Source organism: Cydia pomonella, unplaced genomic scaffold, assembly GCF_033807575.1.
Source record: "Cydia pomonella isolate Wapato2018A unplaced genomic scaffold, ilCydPomo1 PGA_scaffold_206, whole genome shotgun sequence".
In the NCBI taxonomy this organism is placed as follows: Eukaryota; Metazoa; Arthropoda; class Insecta; order Lepidoptera; family Tortricidae; genus Cydia; species Cydia pomonella.
The window spans coordinates 184,869-200,421 of record NW_026907846.1 but is presented as its reverse complement, the minus strand read 5'-3'; the positions used below and the strand labels follow the sequence as shown (position 1 = coordinate 200,421).

General features: G+C 37.9%; 1 protein-coding gene across 1 annotated transcript; it reads right to left on the bottom strand.

The window, feature by feature from the left end:
* Window positions 1-1,669: 1,669 nt before the first annotated feature.
* Window positions 1,670-13,635, bottom strand: LOC133533813 (elongation of very long chain fatty acids protein 7-like). The gene is made up of 6 exons (XM_061872866.1): window positions 13,507-13,635; window positions 11,795-11,869; window positions 10,515-10,705; window positions 6,932-7,006; window positions 4,423-4,722; window positions 1,670-3,086 (listed from the first exon to the last, which is right to left on the bottom strand). The coding sequence occupies exons 2-6, from the start codon at window positions 11,847-11,849 to the stop codon at window positions 2,922-2,924; spliced, it is 786 nt and encodes a 261-aa protein (XP_061728850.1). The 5' UTR covers window positions 11,850-11,869; window positions 13,507-13,635; the 3' UTR covers window positions 1,670-2,921.
* Window positions 13,636-15,553: the final 1,918 nt, after the last annotated feature.

The following is a 15,553-nucleotide window of genomic DNA, read 5'->3' as shown; positions in this document are numbered from 1 at the left end:
TACTGTCGAACTGATCTGATGATGGAGCCGGAAGATATGAACTGGAATTTCATGATGGAACATCGTATCATAGCTGTGTTTGGATTTGTTAGAAAAGTCTTGTAATGAACTTTGACCACGATTAGGTTTCGAGGTCTGATGATGAAGCCGGAAGATAGGCACTGGCATTCCATGATAGAATATCGTATCATTGTGAGAAAGGTCAGGTAATGGACTTTGAACACGATCAGGTTTCAAGGGTATAACAAATTCAATATATAATATGTATTGACTTGGAAGTTTTTCAGTTATCTCAAATATATCCTGATCAAAAGTGCTTGCCCGCGAAATGCATATTGCCCAAACGCACCCCTTAATTTAATGACTTTGATGAAGGGAAAGCGTGTTTTCTAGTGTTTTTTAAACTATTCAAATGAATAAATATTTAAAATCCGTTTTCTGAACCTACTGGTGACCTAGTAGCACCTTAAAGCAGCAAAACGTGTTACTGGCCTAAATTAGCTGTGAATTGTTTGCCTTTATTTGCCATTTTGACTAATGTATTTGAGGACTTAGGGATAAACCTAAATCAGGCCCGGGAAAGTTTTATGAATACCTAAGGGGGTAAAACATTATCAGTAAATAAAAAGCTTTCATAATATTTTAACGTGTACCTATATATTTCATTACGTTTTATACAATAATCGTTTGTCAATAAAACTTAACTATAAGTAAGTGTTCATGCCATCAGGCGTTGTAATTTTACGGCATCTTTATTTTACATTTGAAAATGAACATGAAATAAAATTATGTCTACACATCATATCTCCACACTAAATTATGTCTAATTGGGTCAAACATTTTTTCGTTGTCTTGTTTCTGACCACTCTGTCACAAAGTAAAAACTTAATTTCATTTCATACAAGAATCTCCACTCCGTCACATTTTTTGAGGACAAAAAACAAGACAACGAAAATAATTTTGACCCCTATACCCTACGTACTGGGTTAGGCAAACCCCGTCATCAATTCAAGTTGCAATTCATTGAAAATCAGGGTTGGAAAAGCTATCTACCGTACGTAGGGAACTCTAACTTCGCGCTGGTCCTCAACTATGCTAAAATAAAATATTAAAAGAATATTTTTACCAAGAATACCTAAAATCTTAAACGGATCTGTTGATAGCCCGGAACTGGTTATGAATATTAGTTTTCGTATCCCCAGAGCTTCTTCTAGACACTACCGACCTTTGTCACTTCCACCGACCAAAACCAACTATCGTCAAAATTCATACTTTGTCCGAGCTCCGAGGTCAATGAATGAACTGTGTCATAGCAACGATCAACTGGATTTACATCTGATGAAACCTGCTACAATTAAAAACCTCATGGCATCTAGTTTCTTTGCTCCCCTGCCTGCAGAAGATTAGCATAGGTTTAATTTTAATTTATTGATTTAAATAAGAAACAAATTACTTCTTTCTTTTCTCATAGCATGTTTTGGCGTTTGTAAAGTCTTTAATTTTGTGCTAACCTGTAATATGACTACCTTTGTATCCTGTCTGTGGAAACCTGTAATTGGCTTCCCTGATACATATTTATGTTAACCTAGTTTTAGTTTATTAAGCTGTTGGTTTTTCCGAATAAAATAAAATAAAAATAAAATAAAATAAAGAAATATGTAGCCATTGATTCCACAATAAAACAAGCTAAGTAAAAATAGTAAACAGTACCAATTCTAAAATAACCTATCTTCGCTACCTACCTTATTATTATTTATCAAGATTATACTAAAACTAATTACAATTTACGTTGCACTCTGGTGCAACAAGAGTTCAAAGTTAGTTTTTGCTGTGAGCCTTGATTTAGAGTTCTGAGGAAGGAAAAATATTATTTAGTTATGATCCCTTCACACGATAAGAAGAATAGGTCTAAATTGTATATGTTGAATACGCCCATGATACAATTTATAGCGGAATTATGAATATTATGATGTAATGCTAGTTAAGGTGAAGTTATGTACTAAAAGAGATCTTTTTCTTTTTTTCAATGAGTTGCAACATGGATAACGGGGTTTGGTTATTGGAATACTTATACGTCGTGAGCTCATCGGGTACTTTTACTTCAAGAAAATACAATAGCGACACCGACAAAAATTCCAAAGTGACATCTTTGAGGGTAATTTCAAGATTCGTACCTAAACCCAGGATGAAACGACGAGCAAACCGTTTTTGTTTACCCCAATTTATACTCAAAAGATTGTAATAAAGTTATTTGTGCAACAAGAGTGCAAAGTTAGGTTTTGCTGTGAGTCTTGGTTTAGAGTTTCGAGGAAGGAAAAAATATATTTTGAATATTGAGCGTACTTTGGTCTCGTGTGGCAAACACAACTTTTCAACTCAGCACTGAGAATATTATTAGAGAGCAAATTCAATATGAACGGAAAGTTCTCCTATATACGTTTGTTTAGAAATTATGCAAAAAACAGTCACAACCCCAATTCCATTTCCTCTTCTACTCTTCATTTCACTGCAGTCCCATTTCCGTTCCAGTTCCCGTTCCCATTCCTGATTCAACATCCGTTCCAGTTCTATTCCGGTTATTATTTCTGTTTCCGTTCCCAGATCCCAATACGACTGAGACTGACCATGACTAAAGGTAACGTTAAGATGTCGACTGCAGCTGCATTACTGTTGTGGTGACGTTGTTGAGACTGCTATTGCAGCTTGGACTGCGACCATGGTTTTGACTTTAATATCGACGTTGACTTGGAATACGACCAACTCCACTCCAAAGGCATTCTTATTTCGAGATCACCGCAAGATTATTTTGTCTCACACTCGCAACAAAATCTAATTTTGCTCACTGTTTTAAGCAGAAGTACCCTTGTTCGTTCCCCTGCTGAGGTGAAAATATGAAAATACAATTTATTCACATAACTAAGTTACGCCTTCTTCTTCTTTAAATATGCTTTTATGTAGAAATGACTAAAAAGCAGTAAGAAGAACACTGTATTGCAGAGTATGAGGATATTGAAAGACTTCTGCGGGGGACACTCTGAAACCATGACTGCTGTAGTGTACTGGATTAACACTGACACGAACTGTGCCTGAAAAAGGGAATACACTTGATTTTAAATAATATTTTAAGTCGAAGATAGCTCAAGATTTTTCGCTCAATAATGAGGAGGTTCGACGCTAGTAATCTTCGACTTATAATATGTGATTTAATTTATTATATTCGCGATTGTCAGCTTTTGCGAATAACTGGCAGGCCGATATCGTCCAGAGAACTGGTAATCAGTGGTCCCTTCAAGTATTCGTTGCTATACGATAGCCGTAAGTTCGCGTTTTCCTCGGGGCGATATTTTTTATCCTCCGACGCAAAATAGGGGTGTTTAGTTTATACTTTGAAATCAATGCCTGTCTGTTTGAAGCATCGGAGTTCTCAAGCGGATGGACCGATTTCAATCGGGTTTTTAGGGTTCCGTAGTCAACTAGGAACCCTTATAGTTTCGCCATGTCCGTCTGTCTGTCTGTCTGTCTGTCTGTCTGTCTGTCTGTCCAAGGCTTTGCTCCGCGGTCGTTAGTGCTAGAAAGCTGAAATTCGGCGTGGATATATAAATCAATAAAGCCAACAAAGTCGTACAATAAAATCTAAAAAAATAATTTTTTTGAGGTTACCTCCCCTACACGTAAAGTGGGGGTGAATTTTTTTTTTTGCTTCAACCCTACAGTGTAGGGTATCGTTGGAAAGGTCTTTCAAAACTAATAGGAGTCTTCAACAAACATTTTTTGATAAAGTGAATATATTCGGAGATAATCGCTCCGAAAGAAAATAAAATTGTGTCCCCCCCTCTAACTTTTGAACCATAGGTCCAAAAATTATGAAAAAAATCGTGGAAGTAGAGCTTAAAAAAGACATTCAATGAAAACTATAGCGGACATGATCAGTTTAGCTGTTTTTGAGTTATCGCAAAAAGTTCCCCCTTCACAGTAAAATTATGCAAATTTTCCTATTTGTTTAACTCGCGTGAAAGGTACCGTTTCATCCCTTGGTTAACAATTTACTATACTTTAAGCTCCAGTTTAGCTTATTGTGACGGAAGAGTAACTACGGAACCCTACACTGAGCGTGGCCCGACATGCTCTTGGCCGGTTTTTTTACATGAAAGCGAGTTTCCTTGCGTTGGTTCTTAGCTATGTTTGATAGAAATCAATCAGTTCGAAGAGTATCAGCTCTTTTCCAAAATGATGTAAGGCATTTTTGGCATGAAATAGATTTCTTTGCATATAAGTTTTTTTTTATCAATCAATTAGTACACGACTAGATTCTTGTATTTGATATGATCTGCCTGTACGTATTAATTTTCCATTTAGTGAAAAGTAGCTATTAATGCAATGTCATGAGAAAATAAAACAATAACTATCTGTTTAAATACATACCATCTGAAACTTAGTCAAGTACTTCTTCCACGTCAAATACTTCGTCACATTCGGCCCAAGACCAGCCAAGCCATAATACGTGTACATGACCACGTGCACCATCGAATTCATAAAACCGGCGAAGATCAGAGCGTACGTCGGCCAATACTTGACGATCGCCCACGTCGCTAGCACCATGATCGTGTGGTGGTACATGTGGAGAAATGTCACTTGGCGGTCCTTTTTGCGGAGTACGATGAATACTGTGTCTGCTAGTTCGGTTATTTTGGCGACGAAGTATACCCAAATGCTGGTGATTACCTGGAAGAAATAAATAAATAAATATTATAGGGACATTTTTACACAAATTGACTAAGTCCCACGTTAAGCCAAGAAGGCTTGTGTTGTACTCAGACAACGATATAGAAATACTTAAATACATAGAAAATATCCAAGACTGAGGAACAAATATCTGTGCTCATCACACAAATAAACCTTACCGGGAATCGAACCCAGGACCATCGGCGTCATCCCGCTAGGCCAGACCGGTCATCACACATCACAAATTTACCTGCAGAAGTTAAATATGTCAGCAAGTTATCACTCGCGTGACATGTACGCTGTTGCTTGGAAATGGAGACATTGGAGACCTAGCCCCCAAAACATGTCGCGCGGGTTGGTTACTTAAATAACTTAAATCGTAAAATTTGCTTAATCTTAACATGATCATAGATAATATAGTAAGCATAGAGTGCTCACTTCATACATCAGTTTTCTTATCAAAACGCTTATTAGTTTTGTAGTCGACATCTAGCGTCAAGTAGCGTACTTATCAGTACTGCTACTTGACGATAGATGTCGCGACGAACGAAAAGTCGAATACTCAACAATTTTCAGCAACAATTTTACCCGAGCCAGTTTTTTTTTTAAACATTGTGGTACCGTTTATTTGGCAGATTTAATGCTCAGTACAAAATCAATTTGGTTTTTACGTACGAAGTATCATTTCATATAGTTACAATCGCCAAAAAATATCTGAACACGCACTCTAACGGCTTAATAATAGAGGCGTGCTCAGATATTTGTCAGCACATTGGCCGCACACGCACAGATATATCTTATGTCAACTGTACCTACTAGTTGTTTCCGGTCATTCGATTCAGTTCATACCTAGATTATATAATAATAATAATAATTTAGCCTATATACGTCCCACTGCTGGGCACAGGCCTCCTCTCATGCGCGAGAGGGCTCGGGCTATAGTCCCCACGCTAGCCCAATGCGGATTGGGAACTTCACATACACCTTTGAACTTCTTCGCAGATGTATGCAGGTTTCCTCACGATGTTTTCCTTCACCGAAAAGCTAGTTGTAAATATCAGATGATATTTAATCAATATTAATCTCAATAAGATTGAGTACCTACCAATACGTCTTTCACATTTATATATTATTATAAATAAGGTGGCGCTAAGCTTAAAATTACGAATGACATTTTAATATACCTGAACAACTAGTTCATATACATTTGCAACTATTTAAATTCGACTTTTCTAGACCAATAATTAACATTGTATCAAGTCAGGTATGACTCATTTACTTTAATTAATTAACCTTTTCTCCGCCACGTAAATGAAGTAATAAAGTGAATCAACGCCACGTCAAAAATTGCACGTAAAGAAACCTGACCAAAACCACGACTTGATATGAAGTCGTGGCGTTTGGGGCACGAAATGTACTGTCTATATCAAGTCAATGGCGGCGAAAAGGTTAAATCTAACGTAGATATTTAATGAACGGTCATTCAAATTATTATTTTAAAATTATGTTCAGTAATCCAGAGTCTTGGCAGGGGCGAAACTGATCCTTTCGGGCATTCTCGGCTCGTTCTCGGCCGTTCAGCTCAGCATTGCTATGCTACGAGCAATTATTAGAGTTGGCACATCTTGACGTCCCTTTGCGTGCACAACCACAGATAAGATAAATGACTTGAATCTTGACAACCCTACATAGCCGAAAGATATAGTGTCATACACTAGAAAGAGACAGCATGATTCGTCCTTGAATCGCTGTCAAACTTCGGTTTTGTAGGAAGTTTCTTTTCTGTACGGTAGTAGGTACCTACTATTATTTATTCTGTGGTCATGGATGTGTGGTTGGTGTGGTGGTGTGGTTCGTTGCAGTAGCGTGCTTCTGGTTTTATTTGGCATTTCCAAAATTACCCCGCTTTCGAAGTTATCGCAATGAACCTTAGTAGGTACGTATTTATATACTAACTACTACAATATATAAAAAAAAACGGACAAGTGCGAGTCGGACTCGCCCACCGAGGTTTCCGTACTTTTTAGTATTTGTTGTTATAGCGGCAACAGAAATTCATCATATGTGAAAATTTCAACTGTCTAGCTACCACGGTCCATAAGATACAGCCTGGTGACAGACGGACAGACAGACGGACGGACAGCGGAGTCTTAGTAATAGGGTCTCGTTGTACCCATTGGGTACGGAACCCTAAAAATGCTTTGCTTACCTCTTTACGAGAAAAGTCGTTTGTCATGAGACATTTCTTCGGAGTAACGCCGTGTTCAAAAATATTCCTGGAAAACTAAAACAAAATTAGAATTTAATATCATACAAATACGATTAAGCAGCATTCGAACTTTAATGTCTACTTAATTTGATATTAGCACATCTCGCGCGAATTATAAGTGCTGATGCTATAATTTACGCACGAAATTAGGCAGAAGTTTATTTTTTTCCATTTTTCTGCCCCACAACTGTGATGCCATTGTGTGTGCCATGGGCGGATCAGGAATTACGAACTCATGTTAATAATGATCTCGCCTTCGGCTTCGGGCTTCAATTCACACTCGTTCGTCAATTATAGTTTACCGCCCTTAATGCAACCACTAATAGATGAGTACGAGTAATTACACTGTGTGAGGATACCACAAAAAAGATACATACATACATACGAGTATAGTACACAACACAACCGATGTTTGATAACGGCATGTCACAAATCATGTTAATTATGTTCCTTTTTAACCGCCTTAAAAAAAGGATGTATGTATGTATGTATGTTTGTCCGCAATTACCTCGCGTTAGGCTGATCCGATTTTGATGCGGTTTTCAGAAAATTGTTTGTTACATTCTGGAGAAGGTTTTGGAATACATGCATTGTTTGAAAATTCTTCACCAATTTCAAAAACTAAGTAAATACCCGGATGGTTATTTTTTTTTTCATTTTTTCATTTATTCGTTGCAACCATGGTATTACAAGATGTTCTTATAATTAAGTAGTCAGTACAAACATGGACCCTACTAGGGCGTAGCAATATTTTTAAAACTATGTACAGTATAAACTTATTTTAATCTAGATTACACACAAGCATAAAATTTCAAACTACTATAAATAATAATAATAATAATATTTTAATACACATTAAATTTGAAATACAACTATCATTTAGCTCAGTCTTTTTGCACTTACAGACTAACTATCCATGAATTCCTGTAGGGTATATGGACATTCTGTGACTAGATATTTTCTTATTATTAGGTTTTAATTATTTTTTGGCAGAAATTTGCTTCAAGGGATAGGAAAAGGGAGGGACTGGAAAAGGATAGGGGTGGGGTATATGTATATAAAAAAGAAATATAATTAAGTTTTTTTTGTTTTGTATTTTTTAATTTTAAATTTAATTTTTAGTATATATTTCACCACACCGTCTCGAGTAGGCTTTCTTTTTTTAACTGATAAGATTTTTTACAATTGCGGTAGCAATGCAGTCGGCAGTAATGTTGCGCTGCAATACTGCAGCAGTAATTGCTGGTGCAGTCTCAATCCGAACGGTACCTTTATTGAGATTACTGTGGGACTAGGTTCATCTGTGCATGATTGTTTTATATTTAACAAACAATATATCTTATCACGTTGCAATAAGGATCACAATTGGTTAGTTAATTAATATTTACTGTCTATTATTGACATATATCTAAGAACGGGCCTTATGGGCACTAAGAATGGTGCTAGTTCAGTTGTGTCACTCACGAATACGAGCCAATCGTGCAAGTAGGTAACTAAATAGTGTTTCGGTGGCTGCCATTCCTCAACCCACCAACGGAGCGGCAGCTGACGTTCACGAGGGTTTATCATAGCTAGCCTTTAACCACTACACGAGTTCTCGGCCAGCAAGCGATTGGTCATGGAAATCTGTTCCTGGCTCGCGGTTTACCTAGCTGTATTAGATAATGTGTTGGGTATGAATTTCTATAGGTACATTTTAAATAATAATAATTCAGCCATACATCCCGCTGCTGGGCACAGGCCTCCTATCATAGTCAAAAGGGCTATAGTCCTAACGCTGGCCCAATGCGAGTCGGAGACTTCACAATTTCACATTGACCTTCGAATTTCTTCGCGGCAGTATGCAGGTTTCCTGAGGATGTTTTCCTTCACCGAAAAGTATGACGCTCGGATGTGCGAGTGGGACACCGCTAACGTACCGCTGTCTCGCCCACACACCGTACGCGTCCGTCAAGTCTAGTGGACGATCGACAGGTTAAAGATCAATGACTTCAACTTTTTACTCTTCGTTAGACAATGGTTTCGATGACGTATCGGTTTCTCATTGTTTGATTTAGGTTGAATGTAACAAGTTTTAATTTACAATAGTGTACCTCCCGCTGCCACAATAGTACTGCGTACAGAATTCTCACTGACATACAAAATATGTTTGACAGTAGAAAGTCGCGGGACTCGCGGGTCATGTTGTTCCGCCCTAAAGATGATTGACACTAGAGATGCCACGAATATTCAGCAACTATTCGATTTTCGGTCTATTCGGCCATTTTGTCGAATAGCTGGTACACCCACTTACGGAAAAAACTGCAATAATAAAGTGTACCGAAAACCATATTATATTTTATTTTTAAAACGTATTATTGTAATTAATAACGATTTTTTTTTGAATTTGTTGCTTGTTACCTTGTTGTGTTAAAGTTTTCTTTAAATATAAATAAATATTATATATAGGACATTATTACACAAATTGACTAAGTCCCACAGTAAGCTCAATAAGGCTTGTGTTGAGGGTTCTTAGACAACGATATATATAATATAAATATTTATAAATACTTAAATACATAGAAAACACCCATGACTCAGGAACAAATATCCATGCTCATCACACAAATACATGCCCTTACCAGGATTCGAACCCGGGACCATCAGCTTCGTAGGCAGGGTCACTACCCACTAGGCCAAACCGGTCGTCAAACAATTCTTTGACAATACACATTCAAATTCTCTTTGGTCGTAGTAAGATTATACGGTTGTTGCTTTCTCATAAAAGGGTCTAAAACCAAGTAAGCTACCAGTGACAGAGTGTGGTGGTACCAACGTAAACGTTTTATACTGGCACTTTCACATTTTGTCACTTAAAGTAACTTTCTAACCATTTGTACTAAATACGCGAATATCGCCACTTGCACCGCATTGTACACTAGAAGAGTCGTAGTAAGCTTATACGGTTGTCGATCTCTTATAAAAGGGTATATAGCCGAGTAAGCTGCCAGTGACAGAGTGTGGTAGTACCAACGCAAACATTTTATACTGGCACTTTCACATTTTGTCACTTAAACTAGCTTTCTTACCATTTGTACTAAATATGCGGATATCGCCACTTGCACCGCATTGTACACTAGCAGAGTCGTAGTAAGCTTATACGGTCTCCGCTTTCTCATAAAAGGAAAACCAAGTAAGCTGTCTGTGACAGAGTGTGGTGGTACCAACGTAAACGTTTTAAATAAATAAATAGTATAGGACATTATTACACAAATTGACTAAGTCCCACAGTAAGCTCAATAAGGCTTGTGTTGAGGGTACTTAGACAACGATATATATAAAATATAAATATTTATAAATACATAGAAAACACCCATGACTCAGGAACAAAATATGCATGTTCATCACACGAATAAATGCCCTTACCAGGATTTGAACCCGGGACCATCAGCTTCGTAGGCAGGCTCACTACCCACTAGGCCAAACCGGTCGTCAAGTTTTATAGTGGCACTTCACATTTTGTCACTTAAACTAGCTTTCTTACCATTTGTACTAAATACGCGGATATCGCCACTTGCACCGCATTGTACACCAGCAGAGTCGTAGTAAGCTTATACGGTGGTCGCTTTCTCATAAAAGCGGGCCCGACTCGCAGAACAAACGCCAGATAAGCTGTTAATATGACCAGCATTGACCCTGGACTTTCCATCAGGGGTAGCTGGTCGATTTCCGGGTCTGAAAACACATACTATAGTAAACACCCCTATAATGGAACAGGCACCAGTAATGGAATGGTATAGACAACTCCTGTAAAACAAGTATTTACCATCAGTTTTTAATAGCTGCTTAAGTTTAATTTTTCATTGATATTTGTTATTTTGAAAACGAATGCCGCCATACATCCCATGACTGGAGCAAAAAACCACAGTTTTAATTGGTTAATAATATTGAAATCAATTGCAGTAGCTTTCATTAAATACATAGAAAACATAAAGGACGAATTGGACATTCAACTTTTAAAGCGTAAAGCGGTAGAAATTTACAGGTGTCGGTGAAATATCAAAAATACTCCAAATTTTCTCTTAAATGTTCCATGATTGGTGCTGTTAACATAATAAACCGATAATTACAGCGTGGAAATTTTCGTCAAAAGTCATACATTATTGATGGTTTAGTTAGAGTGTATTAGGGCAACTTGCGCGTTCCAGGGCTAGCCAACTAATTTGCTTATTTCATAATTTAAAGATATCTGTATGTTACCTCTTACTATTACTACAATTGAATTGGAATAAATTACTTATCGGTAAAGAGTCATTCTACAGATTTGTGCCTGCGTCTAAACTCCATCAAACCATACTTTAGTACAGTATTGTGCAACGAGGGGGGTAAGCGAAATATTGTACTAGAGTCTATACATTCACTACAGCCGCAGACTGGAGTGAATTAAAGACTTGAGTACCAATATTCTTAACCCCGGAGTTACACACAATGTTTTTCATCTCTTGCGAAAAAAAAAACAAATTTTAAGCGAAATTATTCTTAAATACGGTAACATTTCAAAGATTCGTCCGCCATGTTTTGACAGCTTAGGCATCGAAGGCACAGACCTATCCAACGTTCAGCCACAATTGAAAATTATTTAAAAATACTTTAAACTGCTATTAAAAGTTTAAAGGAGTTAAGTACATGCCGATTTGCACGTCGGAGCGATGTGCAAATTGGATGCAGTATGCCATGCGCCTAATAAAGCCCTACTATAGTTGCAGGCAGAACATTAGAAGAAGGATGTACATACTCGTGAAGTAGAGCATGGAGTACACTTACATGAACTTTTCTTTAAATCCCAATACATGTGCCTGTTCGTCGTCAAGTTCGCCATATTGTTCGATGTTTTGTGATCTGAAATAAAATAATGCCATCTTATATTTTTACCCAATTTCACTAGTTCATATACCTATTTTAAATCTAGTAGAAGCGAATTAAAAGAACTTGAATGTAATTTTGTTTCTTTTTACTAATAAAAGAATGTGTCCTTTAAGTAAAATGAGCTTATAAAAGTTTTAAGGCACTTTCCCATTTTTTTTTATGTATGCCATATTGTTTTATGTAAAAAGCACGTGTACAGTAGTGTATACCATTTAAGAATCAGTATTTTTTTTAAAGTTAGCTACTGTTCGCCATACATATTTTTTGCACTACGATCAACCAAACTTGTTGAAATTTATTAAGAAAAATTTAAATTGAAAAAATTTAATTGAATAAATAAGCCACTGACACACTTCCCCAAAAACAGGACGAATTTGTGACCAGTGGTCGGTCGTTAAAATCAAAGAAAGTGACAATATTTTTTAATCGCTTGTGGTCCTTGTGGAGTTCAATAGAAAAAGCAAATTATGTAATCAAATATGACAGAATTTGTTAACATTAGATATATAACCTAGTGATGGCGTCTCTTGCTACCCAAGGAAAATGAAAGAGACGCCAGCACAAATATTCGCCGAATCCCTGCATGTCTGGCCGCATCACGATATCGTTTTATGAGGGTTATTTTCACTTTATCATTTATAGGCTTGAAGGATTTAACAACTGGAGACGCCTTGTCTGTAATGTTCTGTATAAAACAGTACCTCTAGTGTAAATTTATTCGATAGCGAAACGTGACGCGTTTGCGTTAAGTCTCATGTTTCATTTTGTATGGGATTTTGAGTTTCCAAAACGTCCCGCTTGGTGCGCTGTTTCTAAATCCCATTCTAAATGAGACTTAACGCAAACGCGTACGTAACGTTACGAAATCGAATAAATGTACACTAGGGGCTCAGTCTGCCGATTTTTGCGGGGGAGGGGCACGTCAAACTATTTGTAGGAACGTAAAAATAGCCATGTCAGATAAACGTCTCTTAACGCTCTTAAAGGCGACTCCAGGCCGCGTAGCCAACGTTACAATAGTTAACGCTCCGTAGCGTAGCGTAGTCATCTCTCTCTATCACTCTTCCATATTAGTGCGACTGTGACAGTTGCGGTTCGTTCGCCACGGAGCGTGAACGATAGGCACGTTGGCTACGCTGGCAGTTGTTAATTCCTCCAAGTTTATAGGTTCTATCTACGAGAATACAAAGGAAAATTGTCATTATTTAATGATTAGGCGGGTCCACACAGAGCGAGCATACGCGCGAGGATATTTCCTCGCGCACAATCCGGCCAGTGTAGACGTGCCTCGGCCGAGGCGGCGCGCGCGTTTTCCTCGTCTGAGCACGCCGCCTCTGCCGAGGCACGTCTACACTGGCCGGTCTGTATGGACCCGCCTATTTGTGCATAATCTATAGAGAAAAACCGGACCCACTTAAGGTAAATGACACTTGAAAAATATGAAATAGATTGTTGCGAAAGCTTTCTAACCATTTCCAAGGATTTGGACTCTCGAAAAATGAGCGCTGGTTCAGTTACCTTTGTTTGCGTCTTGGAATTCAACACCCGTTTACGAGTGAAAGATGGTAAAGAAAGATAAAAAATAAATAAAATGAAAATCCTACACTCACCAGTTGCACAGGTCTTGGTTGTTGTTATATTTATAAATAAAATATTTTGTTAGAATGGCTTAATAATATATTTATTCAATTGATTTGTAAGTCCGTCAATCTGACATTTTCTTGCAATTTCAATTCAAACATTTCTTCTTCTGTTTTTCATTCTATGCAGTTGCGCATGTGCCAACTTTTTCCCGAAAGAGATGTATGTGTTAAAAATGGTATGAGTGAAGAAGATGACAAATATGTCAAAACGAAATAGTTTTGAAGATGCGTTCAGAAATCCGATATGGTATTAAAAACAAGTAGAAAAGGTCTTAAATCGACCGGGATATGAACCGTGATTACCTTTTTATTATTACACACTTTTTACTTAGTTCACATACCTGAATCAAATATTGTATTCATCGTAATTTTTATCACTTACCGTAATCAAACAGATCCGAAAAGGTATGGAGTGTGGAATTAAGACGAGTGACATCTCTTATGGTAGAACTGTTGCAAAAGTGTCCAGCTGTTAGCTATAAATAATAGTTCCAAATCTCTCCAGAGTAGCGCTAGAGTAGCTAAGAACCTAATTTAAACCTTAATTAGCTTGCAAACAGGTGACCACAGCAGCTCACATTATATCACTATCTAGCGACCCACCCCAGCTTCACACGCGTTACACAAACAAATTATACACTTAAAAACTTTCCTCAAGAATCACTCTATTGATTGGTGCATCTTTGCACTGCAAACCGCATGAAAATCCGTTCAGTAGTTTTTGAATTCATCGCGAACATACATACGAGTACACAGAGACAGACGCGGCGGGGCACTTTGTTTTATAAGTGTAGTGATAATGAGCCAAGAGTCCGATCTAGTTAATTTTGCAGTGACAAAGTGTGTCAGTGTCAATTAATGTCAAACTGCTGTGCAAAAGTGACGTTGGTAATGGTATTCCCATACTTTATCATGTCAAAGTCTATGCGGATTTTAAGACAACGTTTGTCATGCAAAAAATTATAATTTCGCTTAATTTTTTACGGCTCAAGGTATTTTGAATACCTATTTAGTCTGTCTTAAATTTTATATTTCGTAAACCTTACGGAGTTATAACATAATTTATCAGCAAGTTAGTATGATGGTCAAAATCTGAACTGCGCTTTAAAATTTTAAATTTCAAATCGTGCGTAAAAAGAATTGTACTTTCCCTGCGTTTTGGCTGGTTAAACACACAAAAACGGCTGAACGAGTTATGATTTAATTTGAAACAGTTGTTAGTTTAGTTATGGAGTTGAAAATTAGTAAAATCAAACAAAGGACCACTTCAAGTAATTTATTTTTTCAGGTTTGGTCCCATAGTAAAAGTTGTTCAGTATTACCTAAACGTTAACAGGGTTGAGTAATTTTGGGGCGGTCGTCGCCTTTCGTCTTAATTATCTTTTTTACTAATATTCAAATCCATAACTAAAAGAAGCGATGGGACGAACCACTCTGTCAACAAGTACGGAAAAACCTTTTAGATACGTCAACTAGTTCGACAGACCGAGCTCGTCTTCTTGCGACTGCGGAGTGGGAGTCAACTAACCAACCACATCGCTGTCAATGCGGCGGATGGACATCCTTGGCCACCATGGCCTCTCGTGCGTCCGAACCGCTGGAAGAATCCCCCGCCACGCCAGTATCAATGATGTCATCTGGCGGGCCCTTGTTAGTGCCAGAGTGCTGGCAGTACTTGGACCCAGCGGTCTAGCCAGGGACGATGGCAAGCGACCCGACGGGATGACACTGGTGCCTTGGAGCATGGGCCGGCCGCTAGTTTGGGACGCTGCATGCGTTGATACCCTGGCACCATCCTATGTCCCGAGCATCAAAGTTACCGCTGGCGCTGCTGCATCCTCGGTCGAAAGCCTCAAGCGCCGCAATTATGTTAAGTATCACGGTTCATGAGATACAGACGGACAGACAGACAGACAGACGGACGGAAAACGGAGTCTTAGTAATAGGATCCCATTTTACTCTTTGGGTACGAAACCCTAAAACACGTCTTAGTATAAACTTCAAAAATATTTCT